Here is a 17662-nt window from a genome sequence, read left to right as displayed (position 1 = left end):
ACAGAAAAGTGATGACAAAAAAATATTTTTTACAATCAAAACCATGACATTTCAAACACTTTCTAGTAGTTTACTTTGGTTTTACATTGCTGATATGGATTTTAAGTGATAGCTAACGATAGCGAGCTAACAATGACTGGAATGAATGTATTAATAAACATACATTTTTACAGATGTCTCAAATTTATAAGTAACATTTTGTCATCTTGTAAAAACGGTGATCACGTGAGCAACTTTAGGCAATCATATAATAATGGCAGTAAAGTACGCGCAAACAGCGGTTTTGATTAGAAGGGATACAGCCACCTCCACTGGGCATGCGCACTTCAATACCGCATAATTTTTGTCACGCTAAAAACAGTAGATTAATATTTTTATTATTGTAAGGTTATGTTTAGGGTTAGGGTATGTGTAGGCATTAGCTAATGTAGTTTATTGTAATTTTATGGCGAGATTTGTGCACCACTTCCGGTCGTAGCTGTATCCCTTCTAGTAACAACCGCAAACAGCGCCTCTGGTCGCCTCCTGGTACACTTCCTGCTTCACGCTTTTTAACCATGATTGCAGGCTTAACATTAAGCGTCTTTGGTCTATTTCTCTGTCGCATCTAGCTTCTTCGTGGCAAACAACATTGCGCAGCAATTACGCAGAAATTGTACCGAATGACTCACACTCACATTGCTTAACGATTTGTTGTGCAAAGCATACAAAGTGTTTTACTGCACCTATCCACTTGACGTCTGTGATTGAACGGACAGATCGCTGACAGACGGTTTGCTTGTTACTCATCAGATTGGTTTTACCGTCTGATTCAAAATGGATAAAACATTGTCACTGTATTCAGACAGAGCCGAAGACGTTGCAACCTCTTCTAGTTTCCGTCAGTTTAAAATACAACATTTTCATCTCGATCTTACTGTGGACTTTGAGAAGAAAGTTATATCAGGCACCGAAACAATACAGTTAAAATGCATTCAGGACGGGCAGAGTGAGTTACAGCTAGATATTCATCCAACTCTGACGCCACAGGAGATCTCGTTCTCTCGCGATGCGCAAAATTGGAGCCGAGCAGAAATTCTTGTTCGGGAATTCACGAGTTATGGCACCACATTGATAGTGAAATTTCCCAAACCTTTCAAATCCGAGGACAAATTTCAAGTTACGATCAAATATACAGCTTCTGATGGACCAGGGGTAAGCCTGTAGCGTGCTTTTCTTCACTGAAACTAGGCAGATTGAAAATTTCAATACAACTAAAAGTGAAAGTTACACTTGTCACGAGACCTATAAGGAAAATGCTTTCCTAGTCATTTTTAAATCTTGTGATCATCGTTCGTAATGATGTTTATCATTGTTTCATTTATTATTACGGCTGTCAAAAGATTAATCGCGATTAATCGCATCCTGAATAAAAGTTTGTGTTTACATAAAATATATATATATATATATCTGTGTGATGTGCATAATAATTTTGTATTTATTAACAAATACACATCCATGCATGTGTTTAAGAAAAATCAAAACTTTTTCAACATTTATATATAATTTCAATTGTTGGTAAATATAGATAAATACATGTAAATATTTCGTATATATGTGTATTTATATGCACAGCACATAGACATACTGTATATTATGTAAACACAAAATGTTATTCTGGGTGCGATTAATCGGGATTAATTTTGTTGACAGCCCTTTTTATTATATTTAACAACGGACCTGCCTGCATACTCACATATCTCTATGGCTTATGCCAGAGCATCTCTGTAGATGTCACGGCTGGACTGCTGAAAAGAAGCTGCTCTTCTTATACACTTCTGAGTTCTTTATGATGATGAACCGCAGCCTTTTTTCTGGCTTCCATACACCCAAGACAAAGAGCACTTTCTCAGCTGTTGTGCATGTATGTCAGATCATCTCACCAAACTCATGTTTCCTCTCATAGGTGTGTTGGCTGGAACCAGAACAGACTGCTGGGAAACTCAAGCCTTATGTTTATACTCAAGGCCAGGCTGTGCTCAACCGTTCCTTCTTCCCTTGCTTTGATACCCCGGCAGTCAAGAGCACCTACTCAGCTGCTATTAAGGTGAGGCCATTATGCTGGTCATGTTTCTCATATAAAAATCTAATGGAGCTAAGGACAATATTACAGACTGTTGTCTTCTTCAAATATCAGCTTTTAACTACATGACAACTGTCACCAGAAGGACTGATGATAACAATCATTAAAGAAAAAAATTGTTAGTCAAATTTATATTTGATCTTGTTCATTTTATTTTATTTTTGGCCAATGAATAACACTAACAATATTAGTAAGAGAAAGATTTGTATTGGATGTGGCTCTAATAAACATGTTCTGCATTATTTATTTATGATATTATCATGCGTGTGAATAACAATAATCAAGATTTTTTTCAGGACCAACACCTCTTACACATAAAATCAAGCATTTCTATTTTCTTGCTGTTATGTGATTATGTCTTTGGACTGAAATAGGTTGATCAGCAAGAAGACAAGATGACTTAATCTGATTTATTTATTATATTTTTTTTCTATATGAAATGTGGTTTTGGTTTGGTACAATAAAGTATATGGATTTGTTATTCTTGTTATACTAACTGCAACAGAAAGGGATTTCAGAGGCATTTTAATAAAACATTGTTTCCTACATTTCTAATGTTGCTGAAACAAGTATAAATTACCATTTATCCAAATAGCCTGCATGGCCAATACGACACTGGAAAAGCAAAATCATTTAAGATTAAGAGGAAGGGTTTATATTTGGATATGATTATTCATTTAAATATTTGGAATAACATGCACTGAATTGTATACACCACGGTCCAGGAATATAAGCTTATAACCTTACAATTTCACTGGTGTTTTGTACCTTCTGCAATAGGAAACACATGTTTTACAAAAAAGAAGAGCTAGTCACAATGAAAAGACTTAGAGTTTATCACTGCCGTATAATTGCACATTGGATTCACTGACACAGTAGCTTATCACTTTGTTGTTCTACATTCTTTTCAGGTGCCTGATGGATTCACAGCAGTTATGAGTGCTAATAAATGGGAGCACAGAAAAGCAGACAACACTTTCCTGTTCACTATGGATCATCCCATTCCTGCCTATCTCGTAGCACTGGCAGTAGGAGACTTGCAGTCTGCTGAGGTGGGACCCAGGTAAGAGCTTAAAACAGTATTCATGAATCCCTTATGTTATTTGTACGCTGATATGCAGTCAGACAGTTGATATAAGAAAATAAACTATCCTAAAGAGTAGGGCTGTGCAAAAATATCGATACATGTAACTATTGCATTATTTTTTCAATAGTGTATCGATAGTGTCTACTGTCGATAATATTTTTTAAATCATGTCACATACATACAGCCAAAAGTAAGTGAAAGCGAGCATGGAAAAAAAAATAAGACGCTTCGAGCTCTCAGAGCTGATGCGTGGGTGTGCTTTAGTTTTAAAATTAAGGAGTAATGAGTTATAAAAAAAAAAAATCTGTTTGTAAGCTTCGCAAGTCCTGACCCACCAAGTCACTTGGCTACTAGAGTGCATTAGACAAAAAGTTGATTCCAAAAAATAACAATGACAATTATTGTGCTTTCACTGATGTGACGCCAACGCATTTACACCACGGATGTTTTATACTGCCCATGTTCATTGTTTTAACTGTTATGCACCAAAACAGCCAAGTGACTTCTGTGACCCACCTTATTCCACTGTGCTCCCCTGAGCAAATAAAAATGATATAGTGACTTCATTAATCTGCATGGGTATCTGGCACATAAATAAATGGACGCAGTACATTGATTTGCAATATAATATTGTTCTAGAGAAGATCTTGGCTTCTACTAGATTTAGTCATCGAATGGCTAAACTATAAAGTTTTAAAGGTCAGATTCTTTTCTATATACTGTATATATTTACATAGCCTGTGCTCTGTCAATGTGTTTATGGTTAACTGCAGGTGTCCTGACTTAAATTTTATTTTAAGGACAAGTGTTTGGACTGAGCCCTGTTTGCTGCAGGCAGCCAAGCAAGAGTTTGATAATGTGATCGAAAAGTTCCTGTCGGTGGGAGAGAAACTGTTTGGACCCTACGTCTGGGGAAGGTAGAATTATATATTTATTGACTTTTTACAATAGCTTTCTATTAGTAAATGAGTTTAATTTTAAACTCATGTGGTGTAACTGTATAGGTATGATGTTCTGTTCATGCCGCCCTCATTCCCTTTTGGTGGGATGGAGAATCCCTGTTTGACATTCGTCACACCCTGTCTGTTGGCGGGGGATCGCTCCCTCGCCGATGTGATCGTGCACGAGATTTGCCACAGCTGGTTCGGAAACTTGGTCACCAACGCCACCTGGGGAGAATTTTGGCTGAACGAGGGCTTCACTATGTATGCTCAACGTAGAGTTTGCAGGGAGCTGTATGGTATGCTCATGTGACCCTAACTTGAAGTGATTGAACATAAAATAATAGTGAATTTGCTTTGTGTCTGAGTTTATTCATATGTGAAGCTTTGGTATTCTCAGGTGAAGTTTATTCATGTCTGGAGGCTGCAACTGGTAAAGCACTTCTGCGTCAGCACATACACAACACAGGAGAAAGTCACCCTCTCAACAAACTACGTGTTATAATCGAACCAGGTAGACTACCAGTAGTTGTCTGTTTTATTGTATATTGGAAATACAAAAGAGTCACACATGGAATAATTGTTTGTTTAAAAGCTATGTTTTTATGTGTTACTAATGACAAACAGTATAACAAACAGAATCACTCCAAATCTGACTACTGAGAAGAAGAAATATTTCATGTTGTACACAAGGGGTTTTTGCTTTTATATCTGTCCAGGTGTTGACCCTGATGATACCTATAATGAAACACCCTATGAGAAAGGCTTCTGTTTTGTATCCTACCTGGCCCACCTCACAGGAGATCTAGCCCGCTTTGATGCGTTCCTCAAGGTTCTCTAAAAAAATATGTTTGTAAATGATTAATAATATAGTGCCTAGTTCATGCAATTTAATACAAAGAATTAATCAGACCCTAACATTTACTGTTTAATAAAAACATCAACTGTCTTTTTAAAGGCTTATGTGGAAAAGTTCAAGTACCAAAGTGTGATGGCAGAAGATGCTTTAGAATTCTACCTGGAGTATTTCCCAGACCTGAAAGAGAAGAATGTCCACAAAACTGAGGGTGTGTAACATTGCAGAAATATTTAGTGGCAGTCATAACATTGATAGTAAAATAAATGGGATTGACTGAATTGATAAGTTTGGACAGACCAGCTTTTGTACTCAACTATGGTCGTTTGTCATCACATATTGTTTCTTTCGTTCAGGTCTGGATTTTGACAGCTGGCTCAATGTGCCTGGTTGGCCTCCATATTGTCCTGATCTGTCTGCTGGTCAGCAGTTGATGAAACCAGCAGAGCAGTTAGCTGAACTGTGGGTTAACAAAAACCTGGATTTGGAATCCATTGGCCAAATTGATACTAAACCATGGAAGACCTACCAAACTGTTTACTTCTTGGACAAGATCCTTGACAAATCACCTCTTCCAGATGGTACTGATATTTCTGTGTTATTTAAAATTATATTTATTACGACAAAGTCTAAATAAACATATACAATAGGTAATATGAAGAAGCTGGAGGAGTTTTACCCGCACATCACTGGGTCTAACAACGCGGAGCTAAAATTACGTTGGGCCCAGATTGTTGCAAAGAACCTGCATGTACCGGGATACCAACATATTCGCAAATTCCTCACCAGTCAGGTCAAGAGTTTATTTGTATTTTACCTTCATTTCCTTTTAGATTTTTTCAGATCTCTGCATTAATAAATAAAGTACTTACATTTTTATGATTTATGGATTTATGTACAGGGTAAGCAGAAATACACATTACCTGTTTATCGGGCCCTGTGGAATGGATCAGAAGAGACAAAGGCTTTGGCTATGGAGATATTCTCTGCCACTTCAAATCAGCTTCACATCAATGTTCGCAATTACGTGAAAAAGATTATGGCCTGAAGCAAATAAACGAATTTGTAAAGTTTTTAATGGTCTGTTTTACACAACTCCTGTATTTTAAAATATCGGTGCTCTAATCACTCATAAACATGTTTATATTATGTATCACGTAACTTTCACAATCATGTTTTTGTAAATCATATCGGATTTTCATGTTTAATAAATAAAGGCACATTTGAATTTCTGGACAAAATGAAAGGGGGACTTTTATTAACAGCTCGTTCTATGCGTTTCCGGTTTCCGAGACAGATCGTCCAGTAGTGTGGATGGACGTGCGCATGCCCACCTTCGTGATTTTATGCGCAAAGGTTGCGCAGCGTCGTATGTCTCCAACATAAAGCTCTCCGCCTGAATGTTCATGGGTGTGTCGATGTACGTTTAATCTACTGGCTGACACTCATACTCGTTTTGTCTGAATCCTCGTGAAGTTGATCAGCCGTCATGAGTTACACAACGGTAAGTCACATATGTTAAACAAGTTCAATACTAGCCGTACAATATCATTCCGAAAGATACTTTACAAAATACGTAACTGTTTTGGCTTTTCACCAAGTTCATTCCACAAAGCATATTCACTTAATTTTATGTATATCAACATTTCAATGCGGTCGTGTTCATTATAAAGATGTGCTTTTAGTGTCTTGCAATTAAATTATTATGTCCACATTTATTATTGAAATCGAATCAGCTGTCACCAGAGACCATAGACAATTCGTAATTACGTGTGTGTTTAAATGTCCTTACAAATAAAGTACCCCCTTATCATTCTCTGCTGTGGATTTCTGTTTTGGACTTTCAATTCTGTTCATATTTCAGTATTCTGTGTCTTTCAGACTGCTGCAGTAACAGTTGGAGTAGTGGTGATCTCAACAGCAGGTGTGTTGGGATACCTTTACCTGAGCAGAAAAAGAAAACCAAAGATTACACTGGTTAATCCTTCTGAGAAGTACCAGTTGAGGCTCATTGATAAAGAGGTATTACATAAATCCCTAATGTTAAACGATGCACTTTGTGTCAGGATGCATTTCACTAAAATAAATCACTCTTCCTATAGATTGTAAGCCGTGACACCCGCAAATTCCGGTTTGCTTTGCCCAGCCCAGAGCACGTGTTGGGATTACCAGTAGGTAAGCAATCTTTATGAGTCAAGCCATATTGATTGTGAGTGGGCAGAGGGGGACTGATGGTTTAGAAGCACAACTGCCAATAGAAAGAAAATGCTTGATTTACAAAGTACAGATCCCACAACTGAATTGAGTTTTTCATCTGGAAATATGATTGTTTGAACGTGCAGATTTTTTAAAGATTACTTTGAGGATGCACTGTGTAATGTAGTGGTGGACTATTGAAACTGCTCTTCTTTCTGTCTTTCTCCTTCAAGGCAAGCATGTTTATCTCAGTGCCAGGATTGATGGCAGCCTTGTTGTGCGTCCATACACACCCGTGTCCAGCGACGATGACAAAGGATTTGTGGACCTAGTTGTTAAGGTTATTTTTGTCCATTTGCTTACATTCTCTTTCAAGTTCATTGGGTTTTAGTATGGAATCTGGATTTTCATATACATGTATGTTACACTGCAGATTTATTTTAAGAATGTGCACCCCAAGTTCCCTGAAGGAGGAAAGATGTCCCAGTACTTGGAGAGCTTGAGAATTGGAGACTTGATTGACTTCAGAGGACCAGGAGGTTTGCTGGAGTACAAGGGCCGAGGTCTGACTCATGCATGTTTGCTTCATATTTGACATGATAATTGCATTTACACTGTGACCACACCTTACACCTACGTCTCCACCCGACAGGTCAGTTTGCATTACAAGCTGATAAAAAGACAGCTGCGGAGATCAAGGTTGAAAGAACCTTGGGTCTTATAGCCGGAGGAACGGGTACAGTGGTTTCTTACTTAGTGCTTCAAATGATAAAGCCATTTGTGTCCGTCTGATCACTCAAATTAATTGATCTCCTCCATGTGTAGGCATTACGCCAATGTTGCAGCTCATTCGTGACATCATGAAGAACCCAGGTGACACGACTACATGCAGCTTGCTGTTTGCCAACCAGGTTGGTGTCCCAATGGAAAGATATGAAGGGATGGTTTAAATGGTTATAATTTCTTAAAGGCAAAGTTGACCTAAAAAGAAGAAAGAAAACAGTTCTTGGCCACCATTGACTACTATAGTAGGGAAAATTTACAATGGTAGTCAGTAGTGGATCAGTGTTTAGGGCATGGCACTAGGAACGCCAAGGTTATGGGTTCGAGCCCAGGGGATTCCATATAGTCAGAAACAAATGTATAGTACAATGCAATGTAAGTCGCTTTGGTTAAAAGCATCTGCCAAATGAATAATTGTACATGTAGTGCCCCAGAACTTTTAGCTTTCCTTCATTCTTCAAAATGTATTCTTTTATGTTTAACAGAACAAAACAATTTATAAAGTTTGTTTTCCTACTATTGTAGTCAATGTTGGCCAAGAACTGTTGGTAAAAAATATTCTTCCAAATATCTTTCTCTGTGTTCATCATAACAAAAAAATATACTCACTTTCAACAACTTGAGGGTGAGTAAATGAAGAGAATTTTTATTTTTGGGTGAACTGTTGAATGTAGAATGAGTCATACGAACCTCTTTTATTAGCATATTTTTTTCTCTAAATCTGTGAAGCACCATGTGCTTTTGTTTTGTATAGAAATAGCAGCATGCTTTGCATCCTGTTAAAGATAGTTCAAAAGTAAAAGACAGTAAAAAATAAATCATCATTTTTGGGTGTTACGAGTGCGTAGAATGAATCACTCAGCCAATGTTCCAGTGATGGAAGGTTTGTTTGTAAATGAACCTTTCCAGGAAAATGATGTTCAGCCAAATTTTTAGAGAGCATTAACCTATTTTCTGCTGTTTCTAGTCTGAGCAGGACATTCTGCTGAAGGATGAGCTGGAGGAGATACAGGCAAGACATCCAAATCGCTTCAAACTGTGGTTCACAGTGGACAAAGCACCCGCTGGTATGAGGCTCTCTAATAAAATCAAATTTCTCCAATATAAAACCAATCCCTGAAATGCACATGATCTTTCTTCAACATCTACTTGTATGTTCTTGTGTGCAGACTGGGAATACAGCCAGGGCTTCATCAATGCTGAGATGATTCAGGAACATCTGCCTCCACCCAGTGATGACTGTATGATCCTCATGTGCGGCCCTCCTCCCATGATTCAGTTTGCCTGTATTCCAAATCTGGACAAACTAGGCTACCGGCAAAGCCAACGCTACACCTTTTAGACCTTTGTGGATGTGCAGGGTCAAAGATTACTCCACAGACTTGCTGCCGCCAAATGCCCCAAGTGCACAATCACGTTGTAGTAAATTTGAGCTTGCATAGCAAGTAACCCAATTATAAAGTATACATGTAGCGTTTACTAGCTATTTTGTTGAAAGGGAAGATTTGTTCTTTATATTACAAGCCTTCATATAATGCAATGCAATGATGGTCTGCACCGTACTCAGTCTTGCCATTCACAATCGTGGATTGAGTTTGGTTATGCTGTAAGAGATCATGATAAAGTGATGATATTATTGAAGAGCCCCTATCTAATGCACTTTGAAGAGTCACGTATGTATTATGTGTGCTTTTGGACGTTAATGCTGAATATATAATGTGCCTATGTGACGACTGACATGTGTATATTGTTATGAGATATATTTGCTGTCACCGGGGTATTTTGTATGCATGCTGTACTCCATATATGTATGTGTTAACCGTGTTTAAAAAGATTTAAAATGCAATGGCTGTATTTTAAACAAAATGCACTAAATGAAGGTGGAGTGAGTTGCTTATTAAAGAGCTTTCACATGCATCGCCCTGTTGTTACTTAGTTTTGCAACAGAGTGTGTTAAGAACAACACTACATTGAGTATGTTTAGGATTGTGAAATGTTAATATGTGGTCATATATAGCTGTAAAACTATTGTTAAACCATGATACTAGCCTAACGAAATCCCACATGCTCAGTCAGTGATTCATTTTTAATAATTTACTTAAATATTGATGTCGGAGATTCCGTAAACCTGGATGATGTTAGTAAACAGTGCTCATTAACAGCTGTTTAAGGTATAGCCCCACTTGAAATGAATATATGTTTGGACCCGGAAACGGAATTCCTTACGTCACCACTAAACAACCGAATTGAGATTGTATACAAAATCCACCTGTTTTATCAGAAAAGGAGTAGATTTTGAAAAAGAGCTGATGGGGGGTGGTTATCTAAAGCTTGTCAGCATATGCTGGATAAATGTGACGAGATTATCTTCAAATCTCAGGCTTAAAAGCATTTCAGTATTTGTCTGTTTCAATTTTAGCCCTCATTGCATGGACCTATATACATTGAAATAAAACCTGTTGGAGATTAAAATGTAAAAACACATCTTAAAGGGACAGTTCACCCAAAATGATAATTCTGTTATGAATTAATCACTCTCTAGTTGTTCCAAACCTGTATACATTTCTTTGTTTGGTGCTTGTAACCAAGCAGTTCTTTGAATGGCAGTCAAAAGTGCACCAGAACTGTTTGCTGTCCTAGGTTGTTCAAAATATCTAATTTTGTGTTAATAAAGAACAAATATATATATTTATATATAGAGTATTTTTCCTATTATGGAAGTCAGTGTACTCTGAAAAAGGAATTAATTACTAGTTACTCATTACGTTTCAATAGTGTAATTAGATTACTGTCCAAATGACTCTCTCCAAAAAGTATTTAGTTACTCATTACTAATTACTTTCCATATCCTACATCGACCTTGATTGGTTAAGTGATTCAAGGATAGACATGAAACGTCTTATTTAATTCATTCAAATAAATAATATTATTAACTGACCAAAGTATTACAAATGTGAGAATTATACATTAAAGTACATATTTTAAAGTAAGACTTTGAATTTTGATGTCAATTACACTATTGCACACGCATATATTTCAAAAAGTATTTAGTTTAAGTACATCAAAAGTAACTGTAATTAAATTACAGAAAACATATGAGTAATCCCTTACTTTACTTCTTCAAGGGAAAAGTAATTAAAATACAGTAACTAATTACTTCGTAACTAGTTACACCCAACACTGATGGTAGTCAATGGGGATCAAGAACTGTTTGGTTTCAAGCATTCTATCAAATATCTTTCTCTGTGTTCATCAGAACAAACAAATGTATACAGAGTTGGAACAGGTTAAATGATGATATCATTTTTATTTTTAAGGTGAACTATCCCTTTAAGCCACCAAATAAAAGGGTTCGGTGTCCCATATAGCTAATAACAGATATGGATGTTTTGCCAAGTTTTGCATGCAGCATCAATCCTCACCAGCAGATGGCGTCTCTACGGTGTTATTTCTAAGACAACATCGAGCCAGTTCAGAGCCGCTTTCTCATATACAGCAGCCTTCACATCTTTATTTGTTCATCCTGCGGGTATTTGGTCGCCGTCCGGAAGAGATCGCATTTCTTCAACAACAGATCAGGACTAGCTCAGGTAAGCATGCGAACGATAAAACGCAACTGCTATTGAAGGCCATGTAAAATGTTATTCTAACACGCATCCTGGCACAGTAGCGGTTTCTGTGTCTCGATGCTAACCTGCTCTAATGCAACGGCGTTTGCTCATTTAAAGATCCCAAAATTCGCACTGATAAATAATTTATTGTTTAGGTATTTTTATAGGTAATGATATAGTGATTGTCCTCGTGTTTTTTGTATGTTATGTATTATCATGTAATAATCCGTAAGTGTTGTGTCATGACGTGTGCCGGTGTTTTGTCTGTTCGTCCTCCAAAATCATCCGAAAAAGCCTGAAATGCGTTTGTTAGCAAGAAGGCTAATTACGGTTAGCCTTAGTTATTTAACTGTTACGTCAGCTCCATGGTCATGCTAACTATGAAATTGATATATACTCTTTAGTAGAAACCCATTAAATTCGCAATTGGAAAACCGTTTTAGGCACAGCTAATCTTTTAGGGAAAGTAACGTTATTCATGTTTTTGTTTTCGTAAACATATAGCAGTGTTTTTGGCAGAGGATTGCATTTCGTTTTACAATAACTTAGTTTTATTACAGATAACATGGTTACTTAGGTTATAAAAGCATAAATCACTACAAATGAAACGAAAACTGTGGTAATTGCAAACCCAGTTTTTTTATTTTCTCAAGGACTCGATAAAATTGTAAAAACGTGTTTTGTTTTCAAGGCTGAATGCAAATTGATAGAGAAGCAAACACCAGGAGACTGGTTTAGACCTGCCTCTCTATTCAAACCTCTGCCAGAGGTAAACTGTCTTTATTGTTATTATGAGTCACCCACTTTGTCATGAGTTGGCCCGGTCAATAAAGTTTTGTTATGATTGAAGCTCTATTTTTCACACAGAGTGAACTGAAGTAGGAGACTTCAGAGGTCCAGGAGGAGTTACAGGGCAGTCTACTGATGTCAGGCCAAATCAGGTCTGCCAGTCATGCGGACTGCCGGGTCACGGAGGAATCCCATGTTCCTGCTGACATGGAGCTGATGGAACTTGGTCCCCTGCTGGAAGAAAATGGCCCTGGAGGAGCCCCAGGACTCCAGTCCGAGGCAAGCGACATAATTATTCGTTTGACTGGATTGCAATCTCCAGCGTTTCATATTCAGTGCCAGCACAAAATGTTCCAGGCGCATTTCAAATGCTGATTGCTTCCGCAGGGAGCCAGTGGTCTGGTGGATGATGAAGAGGATGATGATGATGCTGGAGACATTCTGACTCTACCACTGCAGGCGCACCATGCAATGGAGAAGATGGAGGAATTTGTGCACAAGGTGTGACCATCAAACATGCAAATTGAAGTCATGACAGTGGTAATACAGAATCTCATGCTCGCTTTTTGTTCTGCAGGTGTGGGAAGGTCGCTGGAGGGTCATTCCCTTTCACGTTCTACCGGAGTGGCTGAAAGACAATGACTACCTCCTGCATGGTCACCGGCCCCCCATGCCCTCCTTCCGTGCCTGCTTCAGGAGCATTTTCAGGATTCACACAGAGACCGGGAATATCTGGACTCATTTGTTGGGTAGGTTTGGGTTACGCTGTTGAGCCGTCACAGAGACAAGAGGCTATTGTGCACCTCATGCATATATTTAGTGCTTTAAGTATTCCTCAGATCGATTACAAGGTTGGGGAACAAACACCACTCTTATTTCGAGAGCATTTGGGATCAATAGAAACTTGTTAGTCATGCTTGAATATAACATTTTTGTTCTTTAGTCAATACACATTTGATATCAAACATATAACATTTCATGAAGTAAATATGTAAAAAAATAAAGCGACTGTATGTTTTTGTTTGATTTTACACAGGGTTAATCTTGTTCTTGTGCCTGGGCACACTTACCATGCTGAGGCCCAACATGTACTTCATGGCCCCTTTGCAGGAGAAGGTTGTGTTTGGCATGTTCTTCTTGGGTGCCGTGCTGTGCCTCAGCTTCTCCTGGCTTTTTCACACCGTCTACTGCCATTCTGAGAAAGTGTCTCGCACTTTCTCCAAGTGAGTTCACTGGTTACTTGTTATTTGAGCAGTTTGTGGTTAAATTTCTTTAAGGTCATTATTCTCCTCTCCTGTGTTTGTCTCTCAGACTTGACTACTCTGGCATTGCTCTGCTGATCATGGGCTCTTTCGTGCCCTGGCTTTACTACTCGTTCTACTGCTCACCTCAGCCACGTCTCATCTACCTCACAGTCGTCTGTGTACTGGGCATTGCAGCCATCGTCGTTGCTCAGTGGGACCGGTTCTCCACTCCCCGTCACAGGCCCACCAGAGCAGGTGATTTACGGCACGGAAACAGTTCACCCAAAGATGAAAATTCTGTCTTCATATACTCACCCTAAAGTTGTTTCAAATCTGTTTAGATTTCTTTGTTCTGATGAACACAGAGAAAGATATAGAAAAGAATGCTTGTAACCAAACAGTTCTTGGCCACCATTGACAACCATAGTAGGAAAATAGCTTTATGGATTTCTTTGTTCTGTTGGAAACAAAGGAAGATATTTTTAAGATTGTGGAAAAGTAAACCGTTCTGGGGCACTTTTAACCAACATTCATTTTCCTACTATGGTTGTCAATGGTGGGCCAAGATCTGTTAGGTAACAAGCATCCTTGTAGAATTTTTTACGTATCTGAAACAACTTGAGTGTGAGTAAATGATGACAGAATATGTGTTTTTCGGTTAACTGTCTATTTTAATATGGGGAGACATTCCTGTTCATGTTGGTTCACTTTAGGTCATTTTTCTTGACGCTATTATTTTTGTATAGGAGTTTTCATGGGTCTTGGCCTCAGTGGAATTGTCCCCACCATGCACTTCATCATTGAGGAGGGTTTTGTCAAAGCCACTACGGTCGGACAGATGGGTTGGTTCTACTTAATGGGTGCAATGTACATCACTGGAGCCGGGCTCTATGCTGCACGAATCCCTGAGCGTTATTTCCCGGGCAAGTGTGATATTTGGGTAAGTTGAAGTTTTTTTAAACATTTGTTATGTATCGGTTGCTTGTGTGGAGCTCATACTGAGATACAGTGATTTGCAAACTTCCTAATTGTCTCTCTTTCTCTTAGTTTCACTCACATCAAATATTTCATGTGCTGGTTGTGGCAGCAGCGTTCATTCATTTCTATGGGGTGTCCAACCTGCAGGAGTTCCGCTATGGCCTTGAGGGAGGCTGCACAGATGATACTCTCCTTTAAAATCTCCAACCTATGAACTACAAACCCATTCCTTATGAGTTATCATTTCAGTGCCCAGTTTTCCTTGATGATTGCTGTTTTATTCTTTGTATTGAATTTTCCATATTGGTTAGAGTTTTACCCTATATAATTTCTTACTGTTACAGTTTATAAGCAATGCATAGATGTGGGGATGAGGTTAATCATTTCATAGACCGAACTCAATTCAGGAACAGAAAGTACTTGTGTGTGATTAAAGGGCAACCTAGGCTGAAAGAGTAACTTGCGGCTAGTGTGAACCTTTTATTTTGAGAACAATCTTGTTTGTTTTAAGTGAAAAGCACTTTTCAAAACGTTGTAGAGAAGTCATGATGAATCACGTTCATTATTGCCCTGAAATTCACTGATGGGACAATGTCTCCATTTACATTTTGCATATATGCATTTGGCAGATGCTTTTATCCGAAGCGACTTACATTGCATTATACTATGCATTTGTTTTTCAGGATGTGCAATCCCTGGGTTTCGAAATCATTACCTTGGCATTACTAGCGCCATGCTCTAGCCACTGAGCTACAGTTTTAATTTTGTTACTTGCTGACTGGTAAATGTGCAAAGAGCAGCTTGGTTTAAGGGTTGATTTAAAGTCTACCTGCTTTGAACATTTACAGTTCAAACAGTACTAGGTTAAACAAAAAAGTAAACAGGTCAACGGTTGCACCTAACAGCTCAGATTTTGAAAATCAATGTTAAAGCCTCTGCATAGATACCTCTGTGCAGTCTGTAAAGTTAAAACTTTCCTGTAAAGTATACATTTTTTCCTGTGCCTTAGGCCACTGGAAATAGGTTTAAATAGATGGGCCAAAACTACAGTGTAGTAAATTTCACGAGTCACAAATATAACTGATATTTAATCTTTGCAAGCAATCCAATCAAATTATATAAAAAACGTATTGTCATTTATTAACTTTCTCAGACTGCAGTTTGTATTAAGTAGTGTATGATTCTTTTTAAATAAATAAGCTCACTGTGTGGCTTTACCACAAATAATAAACCATCCATATTCATGTGTTATGTGTAGAGGGGTTAAATCATTTACAATTAAGTCAAATGTTTTAATAAATATTTATGGATCTTAATCTCGGCTCTTTTGTCTTGTTGTTTTGATTGAATACATTTATAATCGAATGAACAAAATATAATGAATTAACGGGCATTAGATTTTTGGACTATTCTTGTCGTATAACCACAGCAATCACAATGCGTAGTCTGAAAATGGAGTCTCTGTGATGCTGAGTGGAACGTGGAATTAAGGTGGTTTGGTTTCAGCCGGTCTGCTTTGGCAGTTGCACAAGTATTAGCAGGTAGCCGGTTAAATCAGCTAGTATTTTCTACAAGTGTATATTACTTTGCTTTATTTGACTAAACGTGTCCATAATTCTGGGGAAAATATTTAGATAATACGTTTGTTTAAAAAAGGAGCAGATTTACCTCATGATCCACGTCAGAGGCGAGTACTCTTTGCTAACGTTACCAGTTAACTAGCCTGCTTACGCTAGCTGATACATAAATATGAGCATATCAGAAGCATTGACAGCAGAAGCATAATACAATTATATTTCTAATGGATTGTAAAATTTCAGTTTGAACGCAGTTGTGTGCCAAGATGGATGACAGTAAACAGTGCTCCTCTCCCGAGAGATCAGTAGACCCATCTCTTTTGTCGGAAGATGGGAAAAATGTAAAAGCGGTGTTGTGTCAGCGATGTGGTTCTAAGGTGCTTTGTCCAGGCATGGCAGTGTTTGCAGAAAAAGAGGTAATTTTGTTTAAGTCTGGTGTGAAACATTTGAATACACTCCTAAACGTTGTATGATACATAACATAATAATTTATTATGATGATTTTTGCGTATATATGAAGTTAGTAGAGTGTTTGTACATGATAGCATTTAAAACAACAACAATTTATGTTTCTATGTCAAATCCCTTCCAGTTGTTTCTGCCTTCAATGAAAAAGAAAACCTCCATAGGTCAGTCAGAAGGAACATTGGATGGAGACACATTAACTGCCCACTGGCTGGTTGATGACATGTACACATTTGAGAATGTTGGCTTTACCAAAGATGTTGGCCAAGTGAAGTACCTTATTTGTGCAGATTGTGAGATTGGACCCATTGGCTGGCATTGCCTGGATGACAAAAAGAGCTTTTATGTGGCATTGGACAGGGTGAACCACGAATAGAGCACGTGTTTGGATAGAAAATGACATATGTAACTGAGTCTTCTTAACTGAAAATAATCTTTTTTATTTTCTTGCAGAATTATGATTGTTTCAAGAAAAGAAATTGTGATTTTGTTTGTTTGTTTATACTTTTATACATTATAAAGTGTTCATACTCACCAACCTCTATATACAATAACATACAGCTGTGCCTGTCTGTATCATAACTGGTTTTTAGCTCAGTCTGCCATAGACAGAGATGATGCTTAAAACATTTCCTAATACAAGGCCTTTTCCATCTCTCTTATCACTTTAGTTTTCATAACACATGAAGCCATGTCTGTGTATGAAGAGATCGAGAAGGACAGTGCTTATCAACTGACAAAATTTGTCCTTGATCATTTGAAAGACTTTTAATATTAAACTGAGATCAAATAAAGGTCTAATCTTATATCAAAGAGTCATGCATTTTGTATAATTGTTCATGTATGCACTTTACATATTAAGGTGTAAGTATAGAATAGAATGTATTTCTTGTGGTTTTATAGTTTTCTAAACGCCACGCTGATGCAAAAAAAATGCATAGGCTACAAAGAAAGAAGTAACCACCGTGGGACTACATTTCAATGCATGCTTTAAAGTGAGCTAAGGAAACAAA

At 37.8% G+C, this 17662-nt stretch overlaps 4 protein-coding genes across 6 annotated transcripts; all 4 read left to right on the top strand.

Moving 5' to 3' along the window:
* The first annotated feature begins 695 nt into the window (after positions 1 to 695).
* Positions 696 to 6079, top strand: rnpep (arginyl aminopeptidase (aminopeptidase B)). The gene is made up of 11 exons (XM_056735256.1): positions 696 to 1194; positions 1946 to 2086; positions 3034 to 3185; positions 4010 to 4126; positions 4214 to 4449; positions 4551 to 4664; positions 4870 to 4982; positions 5109 to 5217; positions 5363 to 5587; positions 5657 to 5799; positions 5908 to 6079. Exons 1-11 carry the CDS (start codon positions 817 to 819, stop codon positions 6052 to 6054), a joined length of 1875 nt encoding a protein of 624 aa, XP_056591234.1. The 5' UTR covers positions 696 to 816; the 3' UTR covers positions 6055 to 6079.
* A 226-nt stretch (positions 6080 to 6305) lies between these two features.
* LOC130410549 (NADH-cytochrome b5 reductase 3) lies at positions 6306 to 9902 on the top strand. Its single transcript, XM_056735257.1, has 9 exons — positions 6306 to 6510; positions 6888 to 7028; positions 7109 to 7181; positions 7436 to 7542; positions 7636 to 7765; positions 7855 to 7938; positions 8028 to 8113; positions 8953 to 9052; positions 9155 to 9902. Exons 1-9 carry the CDS (start codon positions 6496 to 6498, stop codon positions 9325 to 9327), a joined length of 909 nt encoding a protein of 302 aa, XP_056591235.1. The 5' UTR covers positions 6306 to 6495; the 3' UTR covers positions 9328 to 9902.
* Positions 9903 to 11421: 1519 nt separating this feature from the next.
* adipor1a (adiponectin receptor 1a) lies at positions 11422 to 15923 on the top strand. 3 transcript variants are annotated; one of them, XM_056735500.1, is made up of 9 exons: positions 11422 to 11575; positions 12288 to 12365; positions 12464 to 12664; positions 12773 to 12886; positions 12963 to 13134; positions 13422 to 13608; positions 13697 to 13884; positions 14376 to 14569; positions 14677 to 15923. In XM_056735500.1, exons 3-9 carry the CDS (start codon positions 12521 to 12523, stop codon positions 14803 to 14805), a joined length of 1128 nt encoding a protein of 375 aa, XP_056591478.1. In that variant the 5' UTR covers positions 11422 to 11575; positions 12288 to 12365; positions 12464 to 12520; the 3' UTR covers positions 14806 to 15923. The 3 variants fall into 3 exon arrangements, with proteins under 3 accessions (XP_056591478.1, XP_056591480.1, XP_056591479.1); XM_056735502.1 differs by having other exon boundaries at positions 12447 to 12664; XM_056735501.1 differs by lacking the exon at positions 12288 to 12365.
* Positions 15924 to 16113: 190 nt separating this feature from the next.
* rabif (RAB interacting factor) lies at positions 16114 to 17455 on the top strand. The gene is made up of 3 exons (XM_056735152.1): positions 16114 to 16294; positions 16428 to 16600; positions 16777 to 17455. The coding sequence occupies exons 2-3, from the start codon at positions 16451 to 16453 to the stop codon at positions 17023 to 17025; spliced, it is 399 nt and encodes a 132-aa protein (XP_056591130.1). The 5' UTR covers positions 16114 to 16294; positions 16428 to 16450; the 3' UTR covers positions 17026 to 17455.
* Positions 17456 to 17662: the final 207 nt, after the last annotated feature.

Source organism: Triplophysa dalaica, chromosome 21 (genome assembly GCF_015846415.1).
Source record: "Triplophysa dalaica isolate WHDGS20190420 chromosome 21, ASM1584641v1, whole genome shotgun sequence".
Lineage (NCBI taxonomy): Eukaryota > Metazoa > Chordata > Actinopteri > Cypriniformes > Nemacheilidae > Triplophysa > Triplophysa dalaica.
Note: the sequence above shows the minus strand (reverse complement) of the source record. Positions and strands in the feature narration are given on the sequence as shown.